The sequence below is a fragment of the Orcinus orca genome, chromosome 3 (assembly GCF_937001465.1).
Source record: "Orcinus orca chromosome 3, mOrcOrc1.1, whole genome shotgun sequence".
Lineage (NCBI taxonomy): Eukaryota > Metazoa > Chordata > Mammalia > Artiodactyla > Delphinidae > Orcinus > Orcinus orca.
Window position 1 is genome coordinate 177,455,161 of NC_064561.1, and position 27,392 is coordinate 177,482,552.

Here is a 27,392-nt window from a genome sequence, read left to right on the forward strand (position 1 = left end):
GTCATTTAATAGGAGTTAACAGTGCTTGTAAAAAACCTGTCTCTAAAGAGTGGCTATTTTCTGATTTCCCTTAAAAAATGCAAATGAGGCCTAGAATTGACTGTGAATCTCTCATCTAGAAAGGACTGAGAGTGTTTAACTAGTCTAATCTTGGGGCCCAAATAGAAATCTAAAGGACAGGGAGATGGAATGTCCACTTTGAAAGAAGGCAGATGGTGCTTCTGTGGCTTTTGTGATTTTCCCACATCTTTGGCTCCTTCCCATCAAGCTGCACAGGAAATGATCTTGTTTGCATTCAATATTCCTCTAATGAATCGTGTGAGTGCTGTGTTATTTTCTGCCCAGTCCAGAGGCAAAAGGAAAATGCACATCTGGCTTGTAAATCACAACCACGCATTGATGCTTCGCTTCCTTTTTATTGGGCGGCTGCCCTCTATGTTTTACACGTTCTCAGTGTGGCTTATGTGACACCCTGACAGAAACCTCCAGTGGCCCCTAAATGATCACCTGGGGGGCCCTTCAAATCCTCTGAAATGTAACGTTTGCTACCTGATGTGCGTTGTCTGTGGTCCCCAGAGGGGGGAAGAAAATTCATTTTTATCTTTTTATTTATTTATTTTTCCTCTTTAGAAATTGGCCCCTGGTTGCAGGAGTTCAGAGCGAAGAATGCTGTGGATTTCTCGCAGTTAACATTTGACCCAGGACAGAAAGAACTCCTTGTAGGAGCAAGGTGAGAGAGCTTACATTTTGCCTCCGCAGATATTTTCGGACTTCATTTGACATCTCTGCAGTTACACAAGCTTCTCTGCCGTAGTTGACGAGTGCTAAGTAATATTTAATCTAAGAATGAAATTCCGTACGAGTGTCATGAAGTGTGCTACAACTAATAAGATGACTGCTGCTCTTCATAGCAGGAGTTTATTGGGTGTTTCCCAAGTGCCAGGAGCAGTTCTAACATGAATTCATTTATTTTTGCCACCTGTGGAACCTGAGAGGTAGGTATTGTCACCATCCCTATTTTAGAGATGAGGAAACTGAGACAGAAGGTGGATAAATGTTACCCCAGGGACACATTTATTATGTTGAATCAAAGATGGACCCAGGTTTCAGTCAATGTTTGAGTCCAAAAACCATGTTCTTATTTGTCAGTATACTCTTCATCATAATTCTAGACATCAGGAGACCTTGATACACATTCCAACACGCATCACTACCTTTCTTTGTGACCCCCATTATGATATTTACCAGTCAATTGAGAATTCAAGGGAGTTGCTATTATTTATTTCTCTTAAGGAGCGTGTGCTCCTGTCTCCAGGTCAGTGCCTGACCTTCCAGTTTGAAGGTGAGGCCACTGGAACCCAATCAGAACAGATCTTGTGTTGCATCCCTCGTATTTACCATGACTTCCTTAGAAAACATGTGTAATCCCTGCCTTCCAATCACCTATCCTGCCAGTGTGTTTGAGGATGATGTTTAAAAAATATTTTATGTTCATCTCTTAGGAAAAATATGTAATAACCCAAAGAGATGATTTGTAGATTTTGGACTCTTCTGGCCTTCAAGGAAAGCACTTTAGACAGAGGAGTGCACGTTATCTGTTTCGGCCAAATGTACTAGATTATGAAACATACCTTTCATAGCAAAAGAGGTTGTGCAATTTCTACGTCAGTGAAGCTAAATCTGGCTTAAGCTCTGGACAAACACTGAACAGTTTCTAGAATCACTGCCTTTGCTCTCAGATCTTAAGAAGACCTCGTTCATCCACCCAACACTTGAAGACTCAAGACGTACGGTCATAACTTAAATGAACAGACAGAAGTCGGTTTAGCTTCTGGCACTTAACATGTCACTTGTATCTCTTTTAGTGTTTATTGATTGGACAGTGAGTATGGATTGGATGGGCTTACTTGGTACTCTTATACTTACTTCGGCCCATTGGGACTAGCTGGGGGATTTCTAATGCTGACTTCCATCAAATTCCATCACTGGGAGCCTGGGCCACGCACTGCAGGGCTTTTTTTTTTTTTTTTTTTTTTGCGGTACGCAGGCCTCTCACTGCTGTGGCCTCTCCCGTTGCGGAGCACAGGCTCCGGACGCGCAGGCTTAGCGGCCATGGCTCCCGGGCCCAGCAGCTCCACAGCATGTGGGATCTTCCCGGACCGGGGCACGAACCCGTGTCCCCTGCATCGGCAGGCGGACTCTCAACAACTGCGCCACCCGGGAAGCCCTGCAGGGCTTTTTAACTGGTCTCCTGGCCTCCAGATTTTCTCCTCCTTCTGCATACCATGGCCAAAGTCATCTTTTAAAAATACAACCCTCAGTAGCTCCTACCAGAGTTCTTATGACTTGTATGCCTTCCCTTATGTTATAGAAATACTATTTTCTCCAGGGATCATCTGGATTAGTTTGGATTTATTAGGCTCTTTTGGTGTGGCCCATCAGACCCTCTGGCTCATCGTCCTACATCCTATAGAGACACACTTTTCATTCTCACATAGTCCAGGCACGAGGAATTATTTATGTTGCCCACAACTATAGAGTGTTCTCCTTCTTGCCTCTGGGATTTGGTAATCTCTTTTGCTTTCCTAGAATATTAGCTAACCACCCACCCACATCTCAAGTTATCCACTGGGTGAACTCATACTCATTGTAATGATCTGGCTCAAGGGTCCTCCTTTGGGACTGAGCTGCTATGTTCCCTGCTCTGTATGGTTCTGTTGGCACACCTGCCATCTCTCTTCATTACTGCACTTATTGCATTATTTCTGTTCATGTTTCACTCTCCCCTTTCCCATTCTCAGATAGTGACGTACCAGATGGTAGAGGATGTGGCTGTCTTTTCTTGTTTTCTCTAAAATGTAGCACACTTTCTCCTCCGGGCAGAAGCTCAAAGATACCTATTGATTCACCATATTTATTTCCAGGATTTGATTTCTATGTGTGACCCTCTGCATTTGGTAGGACACTTAGGGAAAGGGGGGGTGGAGTCGTAGCAGATTTATTCCAGATGTCTACAGTTGGACAAGACACAGGGAGTAGCAGTCTCTAAACCCCAAAGCTAATCCTTAGGGAAAACAGACTCTCACCCTTAGCTAAGGGGAAGGGCCCCCTGCTGGGGTAGCAGGTGCAACTATGACCTCAACTGGTGTATCTGAATCCTGCATGTCTCATTCAACTCTAAAGAGTATTGGAAACAGTTTTCCTGTGAGCTTGACTCGAAAGACACTCCATTGTTTCTGGAGGTCCTTGGCACTACACAAACAGGGCAGTGTCACATATATGCCTACACTCTGCAGGTGGTAGGCTTTTGGTCAGTGACACAGATTCTCCTAATGGGGATGTGAGAAGCCACTGAGAAAATGAAGATTTGGAAGAGACATCACCGTAGTTCTGTCCTGACTGCAGACAGCACCTGAGAACTGTCCCCAGGGGACACCTATTCCTGAGAGTCTCCAGCCCAGTATCCCCAGAGGGCTCCATTCTATTATTCCTTGAGGTCTCCATCCCAGCCTCCCTGGAGGTCTCCATCCCAGTGTCCCCGGAAGTCTCTATCCCAGCATTCCTGGAAGTCTCCATCCCAGAGTTTCTTAAGGTCTCTATCCATCTCATTTCACCACAGTCCCAGACCAGCCATGGGAGGGATTGGCCTACCCACTGAGTCAACCTAGCTTGCACTATGGCATAGTGACCAGGAGCAATATAGGATCACCAGACTTAGCACATAAAAGTTCAGGATGTGCAGTTAAACTTGAATTTCAGACAAGCAACCCTAGGAGCATGGGCTGTATTTCTATTCTAGAACAGGACATGGTACATTGTGGATACTCAGTAACGAAACGAAAGAAAGGGGTAGATGGACTTGCTTAACTGCATGACCTTGAGCCCATTTCAGAGTCTAATTTTCTTATCTTTAAAGTTGATATAATTATTTCTACCCCTTTCAGCTGTTGTGAGGATTAAATGAAATAATCCAGGAAGAGAGATTGTCACAATGACAGGCATCCTGTAAGCATGGCGTGGTGGGGCAGCTGTGTGGGTATCTGTGGGTTTCCGCATGCGTGTGCATATGCATTTCAGGCAGATACCACTGAGTGCGGAGAATAGCAATTTTACATAAGATAGTTGCTGGGATTAGGCTCAGAAGGTTTGAGAGGGAGTGTGAGCCAGTTATACAACTTTAAAAATAACCCAGCACTCAGATTCCTGTTTAGGAGGGCTTGACCTAGCAAAAGAAGTTTAGATAGCAGGTGTATATTGCAGAAATCCGTAATGGTTTAAATATATGAGCAATGGAAAAATACAGTGATAGTATTTTTGTTTTTTCATAGTTAGCACTAGGCCTTGTAAAGCCATTTATTGGATGGTTTCACTTTATACCAGAGATACTTTATGTTCCTGAAATTGAAATCAGTTAAAAATTCTTTGCAAAAAGAAGTTCTCCTGCTGCAAAACAAAAACAAAGACAAACAAAAACAAAAACAAACCAAACCAACCCAAAAAGCCACTTCTCTTTAGGTGATTTGTGGTTATATAGTACCCGAAGGTAGTTGCATCTGAATTCATGCAATTTCTGGAAGGATCCTTAAATTGACCATTTCCAAGGTGCACATAATCTTTCATATTATTTTAAAAGCATTGATATTCATATGCTGTTTTACCCATGCCTCTTTAAAAACTAATAATGTTTGTATTTTCAGTGATGAGACTCAGGCACTTTCATTTTAGAGACTGTAGAAAATACTGTAAAGCATAAAGAAAAAACACAATTTCAGAAATAATCACAGTTAACCTTTTCAGTAATGTCCCCGCAGTATTTGATCTGTTTGTTTATACTACTGGAATAATAGTTCATGGATGATTTGTATACTTCTTTGTTAAAAGAACCCACTAAAAAAAGTTTCTACTTTATATATACATGAAAATTCCAAATGTTGACGTTTAGAGGTTTGTGTATAATTATAAAAGTAATGATAGTAATAATAGTTCACAAAGTTGATAAAAGTTTCACTTTCGTGGTGTATAGGACTGTAACAGCAGATCTGAGAGAGCGTGATGACATTTTCTTCTCCAAATGAATATGTCTTTAGTGTTTTGGGTTCAGTGTATGCATGACAAGTGATTCTGTGCCGAATTCAAATGTTATTCCAAATGGCAACTAACTTGATCCATACACAAAGCAGTGTTTGACAATAATCAGGGCATTGTCAAATTAGCCATATTTTTGTAGTGTAAAGCTATACAATAGTAATGAAAAAAAGAGCTTCTCATCAAAGAGAAAGTGAGTTTCTTCCAGCTTTTCTGTTTGTTTCTTGGTCTTTCTTCATTTTGTTCCTGTAAGTTGACTTCTGGTTATCTTACTCTTCTCTAACAAGCCTCAGTGTAATAGAAACATATCATTGAAGGGCATAGTCTTGCAACCTATGATATTTTAGGAAGGGCACTCACCTGTGAGCTCTCACGCACGTGCCTGTGAGTCCGGGAGCTCACCCATCTGCCGATGATTAAGGTGATGGGATTGACGCTCATAGACCCAACACTGAGTCAGGTGAAAATCATAACTGATGACAAATATAAGATTTATGTATGTCTTGGAAAATTTTTAATTTCAACTCTACTAAAACGGGAACATTATGAAGATATCAATTGAAAGGGTAGCAGGGATGCTGGTACCCATGTGAGTACCAGCCGAGAGCCACGTGTGTGCCTTGTACGGAACTCTTTGACTTGCCATTGCAGTCAATAGACTATTTCCATATATTGAAAGATATTTCTGTACACGTATCTGTGTGACAAATAGCACGGATTTCTAATCAGCATGTTTACTACTAAAAATAAGAAACTAGGGCTTCCCTGGTGGCGCAGTGGTTGAGAGTCCGCCTGCCGATGCAGGGGACACGGGTTCGTGCCCCGGTCTGGGAAGATCCCACCCGTGAGCCATGGCCGCTGAGCCTGTGCATCTGGATCCTGTGCTCCGCAATGGGAGAGGCCACAACAGTGAGCGGCCCGCAAACGGCAAAATAAATAAATAAATAAATAAATAAATAAATAAATAAACCCCAAGTGCTTTCAAGACAAATCTTGGTCTTTCCTATAGTCACAGCAAATTGGTCTTGACAAATTTTAGTGTATTACTTTAAACGATTGTTTTGCCCATGGTTTGAATCTTCAGAAATAAAGATAAAAGGGAAAGATTAACTTGCTTTTGTTATGCTGGGACTGAATTTGCTTTAAGTATTCCAAGCATAAGTTCTCATAAGATCACATTAAATGAATGAGCAGGCTTCTATGTAATTAGTATAAATTGCTCCTTTCAAAATGATTTTGCCATTGGTTCTAAACAAGTGGAGCTAAATTTTAGAGTCACATAAGTGTCACCTTTGAAAACTGACCAATAGAATTCTCTCTTTTTCTGGTGGTTATAATTACTGTTTTCCTTTTAAAGTTTTACCTTGGCATTAATCTGTTGGAAGCAGTCTATAATTCAAAGAAAAACTGGAGATTTTTACGAGATCAGCAATTCTGCTTGCAGTAGCCACAGCTTCTTTCCATTTTCCAAAGGACACATTTTAGTCAAGTTTATACAATTAAAGGGAACTCTCGCTAAGTGGAGTGAAATCAGCAATTAGGAGTGAATCCAAAAAGCAGTAAACCCCCATCATGCAAAGAAATCCGAGGTAATGATGATGTTGACATTGTATTTACATTAAATACGACTTAGGAAAACAGCTGGTGATGAAAGGAAGGATGGAGCTGTTATTTCTGCTTTTCATTCTTAGCCCAGCCCAACAGGATTTTTTTTTCGACTGCACTTTAAGGTTTAAATATTTCCTTCTCCCTGTTGGCTCTTGATTCATAGGTGTGTTTTGCTCTTAAGATTCTCTTTGCCTTTCTTCCTCCGTCTCCCTCTTCTCCCCTGTCGGCCAACAGGCCTGTTTGATTAATTAACCTAATCTGTGTTAAAAAAGAGACTCCATTCTTTGTCTACCTGCTTTGGTACCTTTCTGCCCAGAATTTTCCAACAGCGGTGTACCTAAGTATCACCCGGGGCATTCATTCAGAACGCAGCTTCCTCTGCCCCTCCTTCCAGCTCTGCGGATCCAGGGGGCTGGAAGGTGGTCCCAGAGTGTGAGCTTTTAACAAACAGGTGGTCTGCAGACACTCCTGTGGGAAAGGCGCCCAACCATTGTCTTCCTTTCGCTGTTATTAAAAACAAAATAGTCTCTGCGTTTTCTTCTCTGCTGGAGGTGGGGAGAAGATAGACCTAGCAGAATAGTGACTTATTAGGTTATAAATATACATACGGTCTTCCCTTTTCCCATATTCCCTGAATGAGTCAACAAAGGAGTGTGATAAAAATTAACCAACCTCTTTGAGTGCATGTGTGTGCTACAAGTTTTGAGTGTTGAGAGCTTGTTTCCTAACCAGTCCCACATGGGGTCCATCAGAATTTATTAGTTCACATAGTTACTCTTCATTCATCAAATATTTATTGAACCTACTGTGTGCCAGGGAGTATCCTAGACATTGGTGAAACGAAGATGCAGCAGTCTCTACCTGATAAAGACTTTAGAGCCTAGTGCAAGGGTTGGCAGGCTAAGGCCCCTAGGTTGGCCTCCTGATTTTTTAAATAAAGTTTTATTGGCACACAGCCACATCTGTTCATTTGCATATTGCCTGTGGCTGCCTTCCTGCTTTCACTGCGGAGCTGAGTCATTCCAACAGGACCACAAAGGTGCAGTATTTGCTACTTAGCCCATGAAAATTTTTCCTCACTCCTGGCCTGGTGGATATGAGGAATACAAGCAATTAATTTCTCCAGGGAGGCCTGAATAAAGGGCCTTGGAAACACCAAGAGGAAAGAAAGGTGATGGTCCTTGGGGGTGAAAAGGGTTCACTGCGAAGGTGCTTTTTCAGTTGGGCCTCGGAGAGGAATCAGGGGTCTGGCAGGTGGGAGAGAGTCTTCCTGCCAGAAGGACCATAGAACGGGGAAGTCAGAGATCCTGATGACACTGAAAAGAACACACCTTGACTGGACCTGTTAATGACGGAGAGGAGGAGTAATTGTAGATGAGGCTGGAGAATTATATTATGGAGCAGCTGGGATTTCATCCTCTAGCCCAGTGGTTCCAATTCCGGCAGTCAGGAGAGTTGTCTGAGAAATCTTTCAAGAATGCTGATGGCCATGCCTCTCCTCGGAACATTTGAATTAGACTTTCTAGAAGTAATGTTGGAATGTTTGGTTTAATCAAGCCTCTGGTAATCTCCTGGCCTGGAAAATTTGAGAACCTCTGCTAAAGACAGTAGGAACTCAGGAGATTTCTAAGGCCATACATTTACATGCTCAGATTTGCATTAGGGAGGTGCTTCCACCATAACTGCGTGCAGAGTGCACTAGAGTTTGGAGGTATGGATAGCAATCAGGGGCTATGGATCAGGAGACAGTAGTGAGAACTTAAACTTAGGCAGTGAAAGTGCAAATGGAGGTAAGTCAGATTTGAGAAGCATTTCAGAGCTGAGTTTGACAGTGGTTGATGGCCAATCACGATTGGTGGCTGAGGGCAAGGGTCAAAGATAAGATTTGGGAGTGAGATTTGAAAGTATGGCTTGTTGTAATGACATCAGCTGGGACTGAGCATTTGAGAAGTGAGCTGTAATTCTTCGATTATTTGAAGATACATGAGAAAAAAAATCTCAGATTTTACTAACTCTGAAGATAACCCAGAAAAATAGTGTATATGGAGATAATTTGAAGAGTGAATATTCCTAGGAAAGCATAGGTGAAAGGAATCATAGAATAACACAGTTGGTATTTTTTCAAATGAAAAATGATCTCTATTAACTGAAAAATGAAAGGAACAAATCAAATACCCAATGGACCAGCAAAAGCAGAAGTCGTGAGTTAAATTTAGAGCAGTTAAGTCACCATCTGTAATCCTCAAAGCACTCAGAGATTTGCACATAATATTTAGAACATAATAAAATTTAAATTATCAGTGTGATTACTGACAGTACTGATTAGTAACTTTGTCCCTAAATATGCTTATGGGAAAAGGTTTTTCTGGTTTCCTATCTCTGGAATTTGCTAACAACACTGGTCTTAATTGTTGCATGCCACTAAAAATCCACCTTTGTTATTTGATTCTACTTGCAAAATAGTAAGAGGTTATCCATCTACTTCTGTGCCTTTTAATCTTGGTATTTAAACATATAAGAGCACTATTAAAATGGTTTGATTTTGGTTGTGATGTATTCTTTGAAACCTATATATAGTAACCAAGACTTTTCAGGGGTTTGAAATAGACTTTTTGGGCTAGGTAATGAGATAAGCCAATACAATTTTGGGAGAGTGAGTACTAGACACATATGGTAACAACAACAATAATAAAATCAGAATTATTTAAAATGTTTTATAGCCTAAAGTACATATATTTATTTTTTTTGAAGAGGGTTGAAAAAATTCTGACTGAGGAGGTAGCTCATAATATGACATTATAATATTATACGTTTGTCACCATATTTCAAAATACATTAGCAAAGTAAAAAAAATCAGCATTCAAAAACTGTGATCTGAATGTGATCCCACTATTTAAATATAGCGCTATATCTTTAAAATAACTTGGTAATATTAAAACTGAATTAAGCTCCCAGAAACTTATGGGAAAAGAACATTAAAGAGATATTTTCAGAATGGTTATAATAACAGAAAAAAATAAAGCCTCCTAGAATTTGTTTAGAATCAATCGGCATAGTGAAAGTCTTAGGAATAGCAAGAATAGATAGGTTTGTGAAGTACATGACAAGGTTACATGCTGAAATTAAATCTTCATATTCTTTTTTTTTTTTTTTTTTTTTTTGTGTTACGAGGGCCTTTCACTGCTGTGGCCTCTCCCGTTGCGGAGTACAGGCTCCGGACGCGCAGGCTCAGCAGCCATGGCTAACGGGCCCAGCCGCTCCGCGGCATGTGGGATCTTCCCGGACCGGGGCACGAACCCGTGTCCCCTGCATCGGCAGGCGGACTCTCAACCACTGCGCCACCAGGGAAGCCCTAAATCTTCATATTCTTAAAATTTTGATGTGATTGAGATATTAAATATTTACATGTAGATAATTAAAATAATTTTTATGAAAACATTTTGTGCTATAAAGGATATAGTTACTACTTCAGCTTCAAAGTCACACTTATATTTTAATCTTTAGGCCTATCAATGCAACTGAAAATTCGGGAGTCATGTAGGAAGTCACAGTGTCAGGCTCTGTGCCAGTGGGTTATTGACAAAGTTAGGATAGAATCGTGCAGTGAACGGAAATCACAGAGCGGATGAAGCTGGCACAGGTACAGGTGAGGCTAGCTTCACTATCACATTTACCCAAGTGGTCACAGTTTACGTGCAGTGGGTATTCTATCCTCAGATTGTTTCATCATCAACAATGGTCTAAACTTTTATTAAACAACAAACATAAGTTTCTATCACTGTTGTTTAAAACATTTTTTATAGGTTTACTGTCTCTTTTCAATTTACTTGATTTTCTTAGTGCCAAGTGCAAGTCTGTCTTTCTTAATTATTCCATCTTCTGCTCCTCAGTTATAAGCAAGCCTCTGACCTACATGTTCAATAAGAACTTGGAATTTTTTCCTTTGATTTTATAGCTATATTCATCAGAGACCAACTGAGTTATTCTAAGAGAATGTCATTTTAAAACACCTGTGTCTTTCATAATTAATGGAGGTCAGAGTTGAGTTTTATAGTCTCTCTAGACAAAATGAGTCATTTAGTTAATATGCTCATGATGGCGCAACCTTTTCTTTAATGCTGGCTGAATTTTATTACTTTACATGAAGACACAAATGAACTTTGTCTATTAAGGCCATCACTGCTACCTCAGAGACTATGTTGTTGTGCTTAGTGATTTGCTGCTAATAGGCCACTGGAGGATGTGATGAGAGGTAGGAATGAGTTATTCAGTCCTATAGTCCAAAAGAAATACACTCTGGTGAAGAGGGAGACCACACACTCAGGTGTCTAGTGGGGGAAGGATGAATGGGCTTCACAATTGTCAGTTTGTATCTGCCAAATTAAATGGCTTTGTGATTTGAATTATTCAGTTGATTGGATTTCTGTATTCCTCATATATCACTCCTAAAAGTAATACGGTTACTACATTTGAATGTGCAATGTCAAATTTTATTCCAAGGCATTTGAAAAAAAGTAAGTTCACACCAAGGAAAGAAGATTCCATACTTTCATTTACTATGGCCATAAAATTGAACCTTTACAGCCTGGTTAAACTCTTGCTTTGTACTTCTATGATGAGAGGGGGGACCTGGCAACAGAGACTAGCTCCCCTAAGCCACACAACTAATACGCTCCTAGAATCTAATCTCTTAACCTTCTGCACCACTGCCTTTCTCCCTGAAGAATATGGCTGTATTCCTCATCACTACCTATTTACACCTAGGGGTGTTAGGAAGATTAATGAGGCCACTTAAATATTTTGGGTTGCTCAAAGCATTGCCCTACTAGAGAAACTGACCTTATGTGAAACATTTGGTTAGCATTCCTTTTGGCTGGGAGCCAGAAGCATTACTCCTTCTTGTTGGAAAGGTTGGTAGCCTTTCTTGTGAACCTCACATATATTGTTTTTCCTCCTCTGTGTGCTTACAATTGTAAGATAAAGTGGTTGCCTCTTCTGCAGTGCCCTGGAGAGCTGCCAATTGCAGGGAACCATAGATCTTACTTTAGTGCCCGAGTGACCCAGCATTTGGGAGTATCCATTTTTTATTCCCTTTAGAAGATTTTCTTTCTTTTTGTAACCTTTAACTTCATAGGTCGTTGACCTAAACTGTGATGGATCAAGCTGTCTTGGGAGATTTCTGGTCCCTCATGTTGCTAGCTGAGCTGGATTTTTTCCAAGCAAAAATACTTGGCATTGTATTTGGGACCAAATAGTTTAAGGACAGGGTTTTGAGAATACTGGAATCCACTCTATGTTTTGTCAGATTCTGAGGTCAAGGGAGGTGATTAGGGAATTCCACAAATTTTTCATGTATGTTTCATCCTTCACAATTTTTAAAAAAATTGTTGAGAGGAGCTTCAAGATGGCGGAAGAGTAAGACACGGAAATCACCTTCCTCCCCACAAATACAACAGAAATACATCTACATGTGGAACAACCCCTACAGAACACCTACTGAACGCTGCCAGAAGACCTCAAACCTCCCAAAAGGCACGAAACTCCCCACGTACCTGGGTAGGGCAAAAGAAAAAAGAATAAACAGAGACAAAAGGATAGGGACGGGACCTGCACCAGTGGGAGGGAGCTGTGACATAGGAAAAGTTTCCACACACTAGAAGCCCTTTCACTGGCGGAGACCGGGGGTGGGCAGCGGGGGAAGCTTCGGAGCCACGGAGGAGAGCACAGCAACAGGGGTGGGGAGGGCAAAGTGGAGAAATTCCCGCACAGAGGATCGGTGCCGACCGGCACTCACCAGCCCGAGAGGCTTGTCTGCTCACCCGGCGGGGCGGGCGGGGGCTGGGAGCTGAGGCTCGGGCTTTGGTCGGATCCCAGGGAGAGGACTGGGGTTGGCGGCGTAAACACAGCCTGAAGGGGGCTAGTGCGCCACAGCTAGCCGGGAGGGAGTCCGGGAAAAGTCTGGAACTGCCTAAGAGCCAAGAGACCATTTTTTCAGGGTGCGCGAGGAGAGGAGATCCAGAGCGCCGCCTAAACGAACTCCAGAGATGGGCAGGAGCCGGGGCTATCAGCGGGGACCCCAGAGACAGGCATGAGATGCTAAGGCTGCTGCTGCCGCCGCCAAGCAGCCTGTGTGCAAGCACAGGTCACTCTCCACACCTCCCCTCCTGGGAGTTTCCTTAATTTCACTTTCAGATTTTTCATCATTAGTGTATAGGAATGCAAGAGATTTCTGTGCATTAATTTTGTATCCTGCTACTTTACCAAATTCATTGATTAGCTCTAGTAGTTTTCTGGTAGCATCTTTTGGATTCTCTATGTATAGTATCACGTCATCTGCAAATAGTGACAGCTTTACTTCTTCTTTTCCGATTTGTATTCCTTTTATTTCTTTTTCTTCTCTGATTGCTATGGGTAAAATTTCCAAAACTATGTTGAATAATAGTGGTGAGAGTGGGCAACCTTGTCTTTTTCCTGATCTTAGTGGAAATGGTTTCAGTTTTTCACCATTGAGAATGATATTGGCTGTGGGTTTGTCATATATGGCCTTTATTATGTTGAGGAGAGTTCCCTCTATGCCTACTTTCTGGAGGGTTTTTATCATAAATGGGTGTTGAATTTTGTCGAAAGCTTGTTATGAGTAGTGCTAAGACTTGAATTGTCTCAAAATGATTTGTAAATGCACCTGTGAATGAACAATGATGACGAAATAATTGTACTGTAAGAATGATTCCCTTGTGTGTGTGTGTGTGTTTGGTGCCAGTTAAATTAGAAAGGGACATTGGATGACTGACTAGTGACGCCATTTGGCACAATGGGATAAGGGACAGCAAAGTGTGTGTGTGGGGTCTTGTTTCTAATCATAGGACTTTCTCTGAATCCTAATAATCTTGGATAAATCACAGTGCACCTCCTAATTTACAGAAGTTTCCTCATCTAAAAGTTGAGGGGTATATACTTTCTAATGACAACCTAGCTCCAAATTCTTGGGTTCTATGATTTTTTTAGGTCAAAAAAAATTGAGGATGGGTTAAAAGATCACCACCTTACATCTTGTAACCCAGGAAATACCAAAGGAAAATTTCAAAACCTTGGTGCTTCTCTTTATTAGGGTCTTGGGCATGGTGATGGTGGTGGTGGTGATGGTACCTCATAATTACTGTGTTGTTTTTCCTAGTAAGCATACCCCTCTTTTCTGCCCCTTCTGTTCACCTATTGAATACCTCTGCCATACTGATTGATTACTGATGAGATGGTTGTGAGGGTACCATAGTTCTCAGATGTCTGTGGAAGGAAGAGTAAATGGTTGAAATCCACCTAGGTAATGCCTGGGGGAACAGAGGGGTCCCTTTTCAGACTGTTGGGACCTGAGAGGCAGAAGTGGCCAGCAGAGTTAGATTTTGTTGGAGAGATATAGGCTGAGAGTGTGGCATGTTTGTCATCGTAAATCAGTGTCTTCCTGTCTCAGTCCATTTGGGCTGCTCTTACAAAATACCACAGACTGGTGGCTTATAAACAGAGATTTATGTCTCACATTTCGGGGGCTTGGAGGTCCAAGATCAGGGTGTCAGCCTGGTTGGGTTCTGGTGAGGGTCCTCTCCTAGGTTGCAGATGGCCAACTTCTTGCTGCGTCCGCACATGGTAGAAGGGGCAAGGGAGCTCTCTGGAGCCTCTTTTATAAGGGCACTAATCCCATTTGTGAGGGTTCCACCCTTATGACCAAATCACCTGCCAAAGGCCCTACCTCCTAATACCATCACCTTTGAGGGTTGGATTTCAACATACGAATTTTGGGGAGAAATCAACATTCAGACCATAACACTTCCCCCGTGAAAAACACCTGAAAATGGGACCCAGAGAATGAGCTCTATACCTCCTTCTACCCTTAGCACAACGAGAGAGACTTTGAACTTTTCTGTCCAGTCACCCTGCCCATAGCTCCACAGAAAATCATGGACACTACCATCTTCTTTCCTCAGTGATGTGAAGGCCTTCCAGCTCTTCCTTAGTGTATGAGAGCTGCCCTTCTAGAAAGTTCTCAGAGACAGATACTGTAGTGTGGGCATTCATGCTTGTATACGTGTATGTGTGTGGGGCAGGGGCGGGAGGAGAGAAAGAGAGAGAGAGAGAGAGAGAGAGCCTTGCAATATCATTAAAGCTCTCAACCAATTCATTGATTAAAAATATGAATGGCTTCTTTCTTGGGAATATTTGTAGAAAAGTTTTTCTTAAAAGAGCCAGTGAGTTGGAAAGAGTGGGATGACTGGGTCCCAGAACCAAGACAAGATAAACAATGTTATCTTCTTTCCTAAAAATCCAGTGGTGCCACCACCATCCCTACTGACAACAACCCCAATACCTGAACACACAGAGGTAAATGTGCCCGCTTATGCCCGTAACCTGCCATTGCTGGAGGGCGGAAATGCTCTTTCCTTCTCCCTAAATGGAGAAGATGCTGAGAATTTCAACATGGCTGGAAATTTTAATATTTTCCGTAAACTGCCTAGAAGTAGCTACTGTTAATTGAGCGCTGATAATGGCTCAGACACCATTATTCTAAGTGTTTTCCTTGGCTTTAAACCTCACAACAACATCAGGGGTAGATATGACTGTTAGCTCCATTTTACAGTTGAAAAGATTGAAGCATACAGTGCTCAGCTTTCCCCCTGCCCACCCAGGTTGTCTGGTGGCAGAGCTTTGGCCTTTGCACAAATGTTCTTTTTTTTTTTTTTTTTAACATCTTTATTGGAGTATAATTGCTTTACAATGGTGTGTTAGTTTCTGCTTTACAACAAAATGAATCCATTATACATATACATATGTTCCCATATCTCTTCCCTCTTGTGTCTCCCTCCCTCCCACCCTCCCTATCCCACCCCTCTAGGTGGTCACAAAGCACCGAGCTGATCTCCCTGTGCTATGCGGCTGCTTCCCACTAGCTATCTATTGTACGTTTGGTAGTGTATATATGTCCATGCCACTCTCTCACTTCGTCCCACCTTTCCCTTCCCCCTCCCCGTGTCCTCAAGTCCATTCTCTAGTAGGTCTGTGTCTTTATTCCCGTCTTGCCCCTAGGTTCTTCATGACCTTTTTTTTTTTTTCTTAGATTCTGTATATGTGTGTTAGCATATGGTATTTGTTTTTCTCCTTCTGACTTACTTCACTCTGTATGACAGACTCTAGATCCATCCACCTCACTACAAATAACTCAATTTTGTTTCTTTTTATGGCTGAGTAATATTCCATTGTATATATGTGCCACATCTTCTTTATCCATTCATCTGTTGATGGACACAAATGTCCTTAACCACTAGGCAACACTGCCCCCCGTAGTGGAGGGGCAGGGACTGTTGGCAGCTTCCTGCAGCTGGAAGCCCACGATATAGCCAGCCTGAGGGTAGGGAGCCGTGACGCTCATAAAGGCAATGAGTGCGAGTGCGTCGGGGCCAGTAATTGCCTCTGGGGCCTCTTCTAAGCCCCTTATCTGAAAGATTTATCTGTGTGTACGTGTAGATCTCTAAAGTCTCTTAGAGCAGTTGTGCTGGTATCTGTTCCACATCACGTGAGAGCCTGGCAACTCTTCGAATGCCAGGCAGCCTCCAGTGGCGTTTACCTTGGCAGCTCGGCTCCGCTCCCCCGTGTCTGCGCTGAGTTCTCATTCCTTCCGCCGCAGGACGACCTTTCTGGTGGAAAACTTGCAGACTAAACAGAAGTAGACTCTGCTGCCACATTCCCTCCTCAAAGGCATCCTGAGCTCTGCGTAGAGGGATGATTCGACTGTAAGGAAAGAGAGGGGACGCTTCTCCCAATGGCTTTGTGAGGGAAGCGCCACGTGCCACGCACTGCTTCTCTGGTGTTGTTTCGGAGGTTAAATTGGAGGCTCAGAAAGAGTGTGTTGTACAAGCCATTGTAGTGGTTGAGGAGGCAGTTTTCAGCGTGCAGGATGGCAGTGTTCCCGTGGCGGGGGGCACACTGTGAGAACACTGAGCGCGCAGAGGGCGCTGCCTGGGACTCGTGAGGCCGCCCTAAAGGTGATTGGAATCCCTTCTTTTCCTCCGGCAGTGCATGCGTGCTACTGGTAGCAGCCTGCCCGGGATGGAGTCGTCCCTGTTGATTTGTGCTCCCCGTTGCATCCACACCATAGGGATGTTTCTTGGTTCTCTCAGGGCTGTGCCCATGGCCTGTCGTGGCTGTCCCTTGTCACCTCTACTGGGACAGCATGTTCACTTCTGACATCTGCCCGCCTTCCCAGAGAATGAAAGTCATTTACTTTTGTTTCTTGCTGGTGCCAGGGGAGTTTTGTTATTCTCCTGATGCCACAGTAATCACCTTGGACCAGTCCATTATAACAATAGGCTCAGCTTCTCTGAGACCCCTCCCCACTCATGCGTTCTTAGGGGCTGCTTCCCACTACATGCCAATTTCTCCCTGCCATCGTTGCTCACACCTGGGTGGACTTTCTCCGCCATCCATCCTTGGGTTGCTTTCCTGCTGCACCAGCTTCTCATCTACATGATGTTAAGGAGATGTTCGTTCATGGCTTGAGCTGGAGGCCAATCCCTTGTTTCTAAAAGTCACAACAGTGCAGTTCAAAGTCTCACGTGACTGCTACATCCCCCACCCCCACCCCCACCCCCCGAGCTCTGCGGATCTCTGTTGTGTATTTCACGGTTCTTCCCCTTCGTTGTTGAAAGCTGATCGCTTCCTTTTCTCTGGCTTCCTCTTTCACGCTTGGGCAGCCAGAGCTGACTCTTTCAAACAGACAGACAACAAGTTCATGCTTCTAAACTTATTACACACTGAATCCATCCAGCGAGGCAGAGCGGTGTAATGCTCAGACCATTGGTGAATTCAAAACCTGGATGTGTTTTAATTATACAACATGGTGAGTGTAGGTGATCTGTCAGGATAAAGGCTCGTGAAGATGGTTTTATATCATCTTGCTTAACTTAACTCAGTTTCAGCATTAAAGACCCACTTCCGCTTGTCCATTTCACATCGAGTAAGAGAGCTGATTAATAATTTAGATATACCTTAGTCCCCACCCCTTATTCCTTAGCTCTCTCACCAGTCTCAAATGTGTGTTTCTGTTGACGTATTGAACGCCTCTTTGAACTCTGAGTTCCAAGGAAAACTGTGTTACACACAGTCTTAGCAGGAGATTGCTTCAGAAGCCAAAAATTGTTGGGTTTTTTCCCCTTATTCTCATAATTTTTACGTACTGTAATTTTTTTAGATCTATTAAAAATGAAACTGCTCTCTTTTTGTATTTTGTAGAAACTACCTCTTCAGATTACAGCTTGAGGATTTGTCTCTGATCCAGGTAGGTGCAATTTATTTTTCTCAAACTTTCATTTTTCATCTCAATTAGCTCCGTGTTTGAGGGGATGAAGACAGATGTATTTGAAGGTATTAATCAAGCCAGAGCAGGCCGTTCCTTCCTCAGCAGGTCAGGCCATGGGACGCCTGGCTGCCCTCTTTGACATGAGTCATCACCTGCCTTAATTCCCAATTAGCCCTCTTCCTACTGTGTGGCCTCTCCTCCTTTCATGGGTATCACCCTGATTTACTCTTCCCCAAATGATAGATAATTCAAAGGGCATTTCCTCAATGTTAGGAAGTGGCCTTTTCCCCCTAGTTAGAATCATCATTGATTATTTAGTGTGATGCATCCAGCCACCATATTCTTGTAAAAATCAGCCCCCTTTAGAAAAACACCTTTGTTTCCTCTTTATTATTTATAATTAAATAAATATGACTCTACGGCTTAAAAACCACATATAGGGCTTCCCTGGTGGTGCAGTGGTTGGGAGTCTGCCTGCCGATGCAGGGGACATGGGTTTGTGCCCCGGTCCGGGAAGATCCCACATGCTGCAGAGCGGCTGGGCCCGTGAGCCATGGCTGCTGAGCCTGCGCGTCCGGAGCCTGTGCTCCGCAACGGGAGAGGCCACAACAGTGAGAGGTCCGCGTACCACAAAAAAACAAACAAAAAAACAAAAAAAAACACATATAACAAAGAATTAGTGATGATAGATAAAAATGAAATTTACCTACTTGTGTTTTTTTGCGGTTTGAAGGAGGAGGAACCTGAGATGCTTATGCCTGGATAGAGTGTTTATTTTAGTGGCAGATCTGAACCACAAAGGCCCACTTCACCCTGTTAGTCTTTTAGAAGGGTGTCCTTGGAGAAGGACAGGGTCATGGCATAAATACCCACTTCACCAAGATTCTGGAATTCCCCATGGAGCATGCCAGAATCCTTGGGCTGTGTGTAGTTTGGAAAAATTCTTTAATCACCCTCATCTACTAGACTTCCAAGAAGTGGTTGGAGAGAAGTTTATATTATTTTCTTCTCTTATGTGATGCTGATATTTGGGAACATTCAGGAAACTTTAGATCTAGGGTTTAATAGTAGATCTATGTTTTATTCACCAGGGCTTTAAAATAAGCCAGTACCCCCCAGAAAACTAATATTGGTAAAGCACTTTGAAAACCCATAGACCTGGATTTGTGATCTAGCTCTGTGACTCCCAGCAATTGGGGGTTTCCTCATCTGTGGAATGACCACAAAACACTACCAACCCCATACTGTCTTTGCTAGAATTAAATAAAGTAAGGCATGCACAAGAGATAAGGCATAGTACTTTTGCAACAAATGTTAATCGCTTTTGTTTTTTAAAAGTGATAACAATAAATAATAACTTCTTATAATTATTTCATCACACTGGACAATGAATTGTCTTTCCACTGCAATTTGGTAATATAAGTGAAGTCTTTAAATGAATTGATCATTGGTAAAATTATGAGTGTATTAATAAGAACTCAGAATGATCAGCAGTTAATGCAGAATACCATTTTAAAGCTCTGGTTTTAAATAATCTTTTATAAAATATTATATAAATAATAAATAATAATATTATATAAAATAATATATATAATTATGCTCATTTTGATTCTCAGGGTATAGTATATTATTTGGCATATTGTGTGTGCCGAAAAAGTGAAATGTGCAGATATGTGTGTGTGCGCCAACGTATGTTTCCATATCCATGTGCATTGATTTCCTAGTTTCCCAGCTCCTATGGCTGAGAAGGTCTAGAATATTGTCATTCTAATAGCAATGAGCACACTTAATACCCAGTACTTGGTTTCTAAATTTCATTCTCCGTTAAAACGAACCAAGCCTTGGGACTTCCCTGGTGGTCCAGTGGTTAGGACTTTGAGCTTCCACTGCAGGGGGTGTGGATCTCTGGTCAGGAACTAAGATCCCACATGCTGTGTGGCCAAAAATAAAAAAAAAAGAACCAAGCCTTCTTGGAGAAGTAGCTGATTCCAGGGCCTGGACAACCAAAGTTCCAGATAAGCCTGGAAGATTTTGATGTTTCAGAAATTAAGGGAGTACTCAAAGAATGATGAGACCAGGTCAAAAGGTTATAGGAGCCAGCTTGATGTGGGCTCACTGAAGAAATCTGGGACAATTTGATTGTTAGAATAAGTAATGATAGTATCAGTTTACAGCACAGTGAATCAACTATGAGTAACTACTATGAGTAAATACTAACATAAAAATAAATGAATAAACAAATGAGACAGAAGGGACTGCTCTTCCTTACTCTAAAATGCCAACTAATAAATGTTGAAGGAATGATTTACTTAGAAAATTATAATTTGACAACACTCACACTAAAAACTGATTCAGGAAAAAATTGGATGCAAAATTTGTGGGTGAGAGTTTGATGATGACCAAGATATCTATATAGTCTCAAAGTCTTTATCTATAAAATACGTATTAATTGCCAGAGGAAAACCTGTGACTTGATAATGAAGATAGCTGGCCAGTACCATGATAACCAGCTAGTTAAAGGTACTTTCGCTAGGAATGGGGCAAAGAGTTAGTATAAGCTTCCTGATTAGATGCACTGAAAAGGCCACAGCAAGATTTCCATGATATTAAAGCCAAAAATTATAACCAGTTTCATCATGAGGAACCATCACACAGACCAAACCTGAAGGCCATTCTACAAAAAACTGGTCTCTACTCTTCAAAAATCACCAAGTCAAAAGAAAAAAGAGCTATTCCATCATAAAGGGGAAAAAAGTACACATGTCAACTGAATGAAACATTTGATTCAAATTGCATCTTGGAACAGGAAAAAAATTTTTTCTTGTTGTAAAGGACACTCTTGGGACAACTGGTGAAATTTTACTGTCTGCGGAGAAGATAGTAGAAATGTATTAATATCCTGACTTTGGTAACTGTAATGTGGTTATGAAGGAGAATGTCTTTGTTCTTTAGACAAACCTTCTGAGATAAATAAGGGTGAAGAGTATCATTTCTGAAAGTTATTCTGAGGTGATTTAAAAAATTACTGTATGTGTATATACATATATATATATGTTTATGGGCATACACATGCACACACACACACACGCATGCATGCATGCACACAGAGAGAAAGAATGATAGAACAAATACGATAAAATGTTAATGAGGGAACTCTAAGAATCTAGGTGAAGGGTTTATGAGAGTCCATTGAACTTTGCTTGCAACTTTTCTCGATGTTATTTTGAAATAAATAGCTGCAAAAAATCAGGAGATGCATTTGCCATTACTGTGTGTATAATGTTATTTTAGGGGCAAGGGAACTAACTGTAGTTTCTTCATTATTGCTTCTCATTGTCATGACTACCTTTTGGTGGAAATCAGGTTGAGGTTACTGATGAAATTGAAGTGTTCTTATTGACGTTTGGAAAACTCATCAGCATCACCTCCTGGTAAGAGAGAGCACAGTCTGCTGACGTAGGGCCAAGCAGGACGACAGGGGCTTTCCGAATGGAAGCTTTGACAACACGGCCCTAATAACAGACGTCAGACCACGCGGTGCGGTGGGTACACATAGCGCCACCCTCCTCTGTTGTGCTTCGTGGTTGTGTACGATGCTCTGCAGCTTACCTTTCACTCACTGTGGAGAGAGGACTCTGGGAATTCTTCAGGACAGACTGCTTTTTCATACATGGCTCCAGTTAAGTTGTCCTTTTGATTTCTATGAATACTTTATTTTAAGTTAAATGACCGTTTCTAAGGGTAACAAAAAAGACTAAGCACACTGATCAAGAAAGGGCTGTACTGGTGTTACAAACAGCACTGTCCAGTAAAGACATAATGTGAGCCTCATGGGTAGTTTAAGATTATCTGATGGTCACATTGAAACAAGTACAAAGAAACAGGGGACAATTTTTTTATTGAGGTATAGTTGATGTACAATATTATATAAGTTTCAGGTATACAGCATAGTGATTCACAATTTTTAAAGGTTATATTTCATTTATAGTTATTATAAAATATTGGCTATAGTCCCTGTGCTGCAATATATCCTTGTAGCTTATTTATTTTATACATAGTAGTTGGTACCTCTTAATCCCTTCGGGGGAAATTATTTTTAATATATTTTACTTGTTATATCTCAAATAATATCATTTTAACATGCAATAATTCCAAAAAAATAATGAGATACATTTCTTTATTTTAATTGTATTAAGTCTTCAAACTCTGGTGTGTATTTCACTCTTAGAGCACATGTGAATTTGGACTAGCCACCATTCAAGAGCTCAGTGGAGCTGTTGCTACCCAACTGGACAGTGCACTTTAAGATCATGAGAAGCAGAAGCGTTTATGACTTGTACGCCTTCAGTTATGTTGTAGAAATATTGTTTTCTCCAGGGACCATCCGGATTAATTTGGATATAGTAGGCTAAAACTTTTCTCCTTCCTTCTCTCTTTGAAGATAGAAAGTAATTGTTGAAACATGGGAAAATGAGGAAGGAAAAGCAATTTGCATGAACAGTGGAGAGAATTAGAACTGAGAATCAGTGACAGCCCTTATTTAACAGCAGACAACACTTCGTTTGACCTGGCCCCTCTCTGCCTGACAGCAGGGTCCACTTCCCAGGGGCAGCCCCCCATCACCTCGGGATGCTTCCCTGTGTCTGTAATGCCAAGCTGCTTATAGCTTCCCAGACTGGAGGCCATTTCCCAACTTTTAGCATCTATTCATGTCCTCTTTCTTGTGAACAATTTTAACCCCATCCTCTCCTCGATCTAGAAGAAGACCGCCAATCGTTTGGTCTCACTTTAACTGTCACCTCTTTGTAACCCACCTTGAGTCTGTTTGGGCTGATGACCCTCGGATGCATTTCATAGCCTCAGCCTTTATTTCTGACGAGCCCCTCTTGTCTCAGATTGAAATTCACTCTGTGCTGTGAGGAGGGTTTGAATTGTTGTCTCCTCAGTATTAGATGAAAGTAGATCATTAGATGCAGTTACCTGACAGGTGATAGACTCAAGACAAATGTCTGTGAACGTTTGAATCCCTTGATATTTAATAAATATGTTCACTCTGCAACTTTTTAAAACTTATCATTAGTAGGGCATGGGTGAATTTCATATTTTTGTCCCTAAATTCAAGAGAAGGAAAGTAATGAAACCCAGCGACTAGAGCAGTGAGGAATGCCTGCTGGAAGAGGCATCCTAAAACACACGTGTGCACACTCTCACCCCACAGGAAGTTTCTAGGACAGTATACATATTTCCTGACTCTGATCCATTCCTTTCTTATGCACCAGTCACCTGTCTGCTCGATACTGCTCTGCACTTTTCTTCTGCCCTAAATTCTTCTGCCTGGACATTGTTTAAGGATCAGTAATGAGAAAGCAGTTGTTGAACAAGGTTCCTTTTTTTTTCTTCTATTTAGTGATTTTCACAGAGTTCTAAGCCCCTCCCCCCAGTCAATGACCCCCAAATTCGATGCGCTAGTGTGTGTACTTCAGCCAGCACAGTTCCCAGCTGCAGCGGGAGCATGATGCACACCTGTGGTGCATCCTTCCATCTTCCCTTCCTCACACCAAGGTGGTCCCCACACAGTGACTTGATCATCCCAACTTCTGCTTTTAGTGAGAGGAGAAGAAGGGTCCCAGCTCTTCTTCCTGCCCAAGCAGTGAGGGCAGGGTGGGCCATGGACTGCCGGCATTATCCACAGGAGCACGTCGTCCATCCAACGTGGTTGTGCCTTGCAACTCAGCTTGTGGAACCATGTGGAAACCCACTGATAAGAAAAATGGACTTTTGTGAAGTGGCTTTAGAGTGAGAAAACGAACTATGAGGTCAGACTGCCTGATAAGCTTGATACTGACCACGGTCTGGAATGGGCATCAACAGAACCCCGAATCAAGGGTTCTTTTTCCCTTTTTCTCCCTAATAAAGTTGAGACGTCACTAGTGGAGTTTCTGAAGCAGTCAAGATTTGAGCAAGGATCGGGTCGGTACATGGTTATTATTACCCCCAGTGAACATTATCTGTTTGAGGTAAGTCCCTTAGCATCACCACAAAAATATTCACATATAAATATACCATGAGGTAGAATGGCTCTATATGGAATATTGTGATTTTCAAACATACCTCAGTGTATTAAAGTGAAAGACCAAGAGTTGCTTTGAAGGAAACAAAACCTGTTTTTCATCAATGACTGGAGAATCAAATATTCATGTGACGTCACTTATAAGGTGTCTTTCCACTCGGAGGCTGTGATAAATCTTGCAACTCACCGTGTGCTGAAATGTAGACATCACGTCTTGGAAACCAGTCACTTTCAGGCACAGTGACAGAGGATGTGGAGGTTTCCCATCAGGCATCTCTCCTACTTCTTGTCATGGTAACAGATCCATCTCTTCAGCGTCACTTTTCTTCTTGCCTTGATCACAGCGGTTATGTTACAAGAACAAGCTTTTTGGAAAATATAGAAATGCAGCCGTCCCTAAGATGAATTGACAGCATTTGCCCATCTGGGATCGTGCCTGGGATGGCCCGAGGTAGAGGTGCGCTGAGCACAGTCCTAAGAACACAAAGAGACTGCAGCTCATTTCACCTCAATGTCTTCCTCACAGTCTTTTGGGAAATAGCTCAAAATCCATTTTTATATTGCTTTTTTACTGAGGGAAAGGAATTCACAGCTTGTTTCTCACTCACGACTGCTGGAATAAGCAGAAAAATTGCAATCTGTGTTCCAGTTTACCACCTGCCTGTCTCTGGTTTCTAAATTGAAAACTGTTATGTCTCTGACGACCTGGTCAATATTGGTGGAGAATTCTCTCCAAAGTTAAGGTAAATGTTAACTTTGTTTCTTGTATATTTGGGTTTGGGGAATTGCCTTTCATCTCCAGTCATTTCTAAATCGGTATTTCTCAATTAGGGGCTGTTTTACCTGCTGAAAACATCTGGTTGTCACCACTGGAGGGGGACGTGCTAGTGGCATCTAGTGGGTAGAGGCCAGGGACACTGCTAAATGTTTTACAATGCACAGGTCAGCCCCTCGCCGCTCAGCAAAGAATTTCCTGGCTCAGAATGCTAATAGCACCAAGGTTGAGAAACCCTATGTTAGGTGATCACTGCCTCGGCTTCCACATGTTTTGAAGAAGCCACTTTTTGAATCTGTGATGTTAACATGTCTTGATTGAATCCAGAAGATCTTTGATATGCTTGGGGTATTTTCCTCTTTAGATTCCTTTGTATATTTAACCAAACACGTGTATGAGCCCTCAGTGGCCATTTCTAAAGAAGCTGCTGGGATTCTTGAGTATAAATTGCTTCCTTTTATTAATATGAAATTAAATTTAAATTAAATTTAAAAATAGAGTCAATTTTATAATACCAGTACCCTCTCTAATGGGTCATAACAATTTGATACAACTACCTTCTGTTGGAATTCTTCTGTATAATTTAAAGAATGATATTTTAATTAGTAATTTAGAGTAACTATTCAAATGAGATATTTGTATTGATTAATTTTTTAAATCTTGTCTTATATTTATATTGGATGGGGGAGAGTGGTCTCCCATGTAGTTATCCACAGTCATGATTCTAAACTTTATTTCTTTTTTGCCTTCTTTATCAAATATGTTCTTGAAATCATAGTGTTAGAGAAGTGGCAGGGATCTTAGAGATTAAAGAGCTTAGAGATCTTTATTAAAACCTTTCAGGGTTTCAGAAACTAAGACTTGATGACCATAGTTACAGTTTTACTGGAACACAGCCATGCCCATTCATTTGCATATTGCCAGCCCATGGTCATCATTAATACATCTTATTGGAACACAGACACGTGCATTCCTTTGGATGTTGTCTATGGCTGCTACATCAACTGGGTTGACCAGTTGTATCAAGTAACGTCTGGGATACAAATCCTAAAGTATTTACTATCTGGTCCTTTAAGGAAAAGTTTGTCGCCTGGTACTAGTACAGATCAAGTTCTCAGTGAGTATTTCCTGGTGAGTGAACACAGGATAATGCAGTGTAATTCTTTGTCTTTGCTTTTCTTAGGACAATATTTGGTTGTTTGGACAACAGTGTTAATTTTGACTCCCTGGGCTATAATTTCATGGTCCTCCCTAGACTGTGACCTATAGGTTGGGAACCCATAGTGTCACCACTCATCCCCAGATTCTTGTCTCTTCCACTCCCTTGGTGAAAATTCCCTGTCAGGAGCTGTTTCATCTACCTGTTTATTGAAACACATTTACTTTCCTTTTGTCATAACTTCTAAGAGGATTTATAGTTGCTGATGTACATTTTGTGTAGATGAGGACTCAGATTTTACTAGTTTCAGAGAATATTAGTCACGTTGAACGAATGCTGTTAACAAACAGCCCTTCACCCTCAGTAGCTAAACACACACTCAGAAGCCTTATTTCTTACTTTCGTGATGATTGTCCAGGGCAGCAGCTATAGGGGCTCTGTTCTATGCTGCCATCCAGGAGCCCAGGGTGTTCTGCTTGTGGTGCCTCCATCTTCAACCCACGCCTCCAGAGCAGCGCGGAAGGAAGTGTGGAGGATCGCGCAGGGGCGACCTCCATGGGCCAGGCCAGGAAATGGCATGCCTCCCTCCCTCCCAGTGGCCACCACTAGGTCACATGGCCTCAACCAACTGCAAGGAGGCTGGGATTATAGTTTGTCTGCATACCCGGGAAGAAGCAGAAGACTCAGACCTTCAGACATCCATCGGCATGCATTAGCATTTTCTCCCAGAAGGTGCTAGAAAAACAAGATTAGCACCTAAGGATGCACTGAACTGATCCTGTTGTCTGCGCCTACCCCCCCCGCCATTCCAGCAATTCTAATTTTCTACTACACACACAGATTTATCCACACATCTAACATTTCTGTAAATAACAAAGAAGGGATACGTTGAACAAACCACTTAACCTCTTTGGACCTCAGTTATCTTGACGGTGCGTTGGGAGAGCAGAGTCAGGGAGAGGAGTAGGCTGGATCATCCCTGCAGTCCCTTCCAGTGTTAAAATCTTAATATGTGCCATCCTTCTGCTGACTCTTCCTTCTGTCACTGCTTAAATGTTGACTCCTGGGTTCCTCCTTCTTTACGGAAAACTTTCCCTGTGATGGAAAACTTGGCATTGTGCTTATTCAATGTAACTTTAATGACCTAATTTGTCATAAGATAATGAGGACAGGGCTTCCCTGGTGGCGCAGTGGTTGAGAGTCTGCCTGCCGATGCAGGGGACGCGGGTTCGTGCCCCGGTCCGGGAAGATCCCATATGCCGCGGAGCGGCTGGGCCCGTGAGCCGTGGCCACTGAGCCTGCGCGTCCAGAGCCTGTGCTCCGCAGCGGGAGAGGCCACAACAGTGAGAGGCCC

At 42.1% G+C, this 27,392-nt stretch overlaps 1 protein-coding gene across 8 annotated transcripts in view; it reads left to right on the forward strand.

The window, feature by feature from the left end:
* The window catches only part of SEMA5A (semaphorin 5A), a 477,303-nt gene that overhangs the window by 221,741 nt on the left and 228,170 nt on the right, over positions 1-27,392 (forward strand). For all 8 annotated transcript variants that reach the window (XM_049708240.1, XM_033436601.2, XM_033436598.2 and 5 more), the window contains 2 exons: positions 631-730; positions 17,968-18,013. In XM_049708240.1, coding sequence (XP_049564197.1) covers positions 631-730; positions 17,968-18,013 — 146 coding nt within the window. The remainder of the gene's footprint in view (positions 1-630; positions 731-17,967; positions 18,014-27,392) is intronic.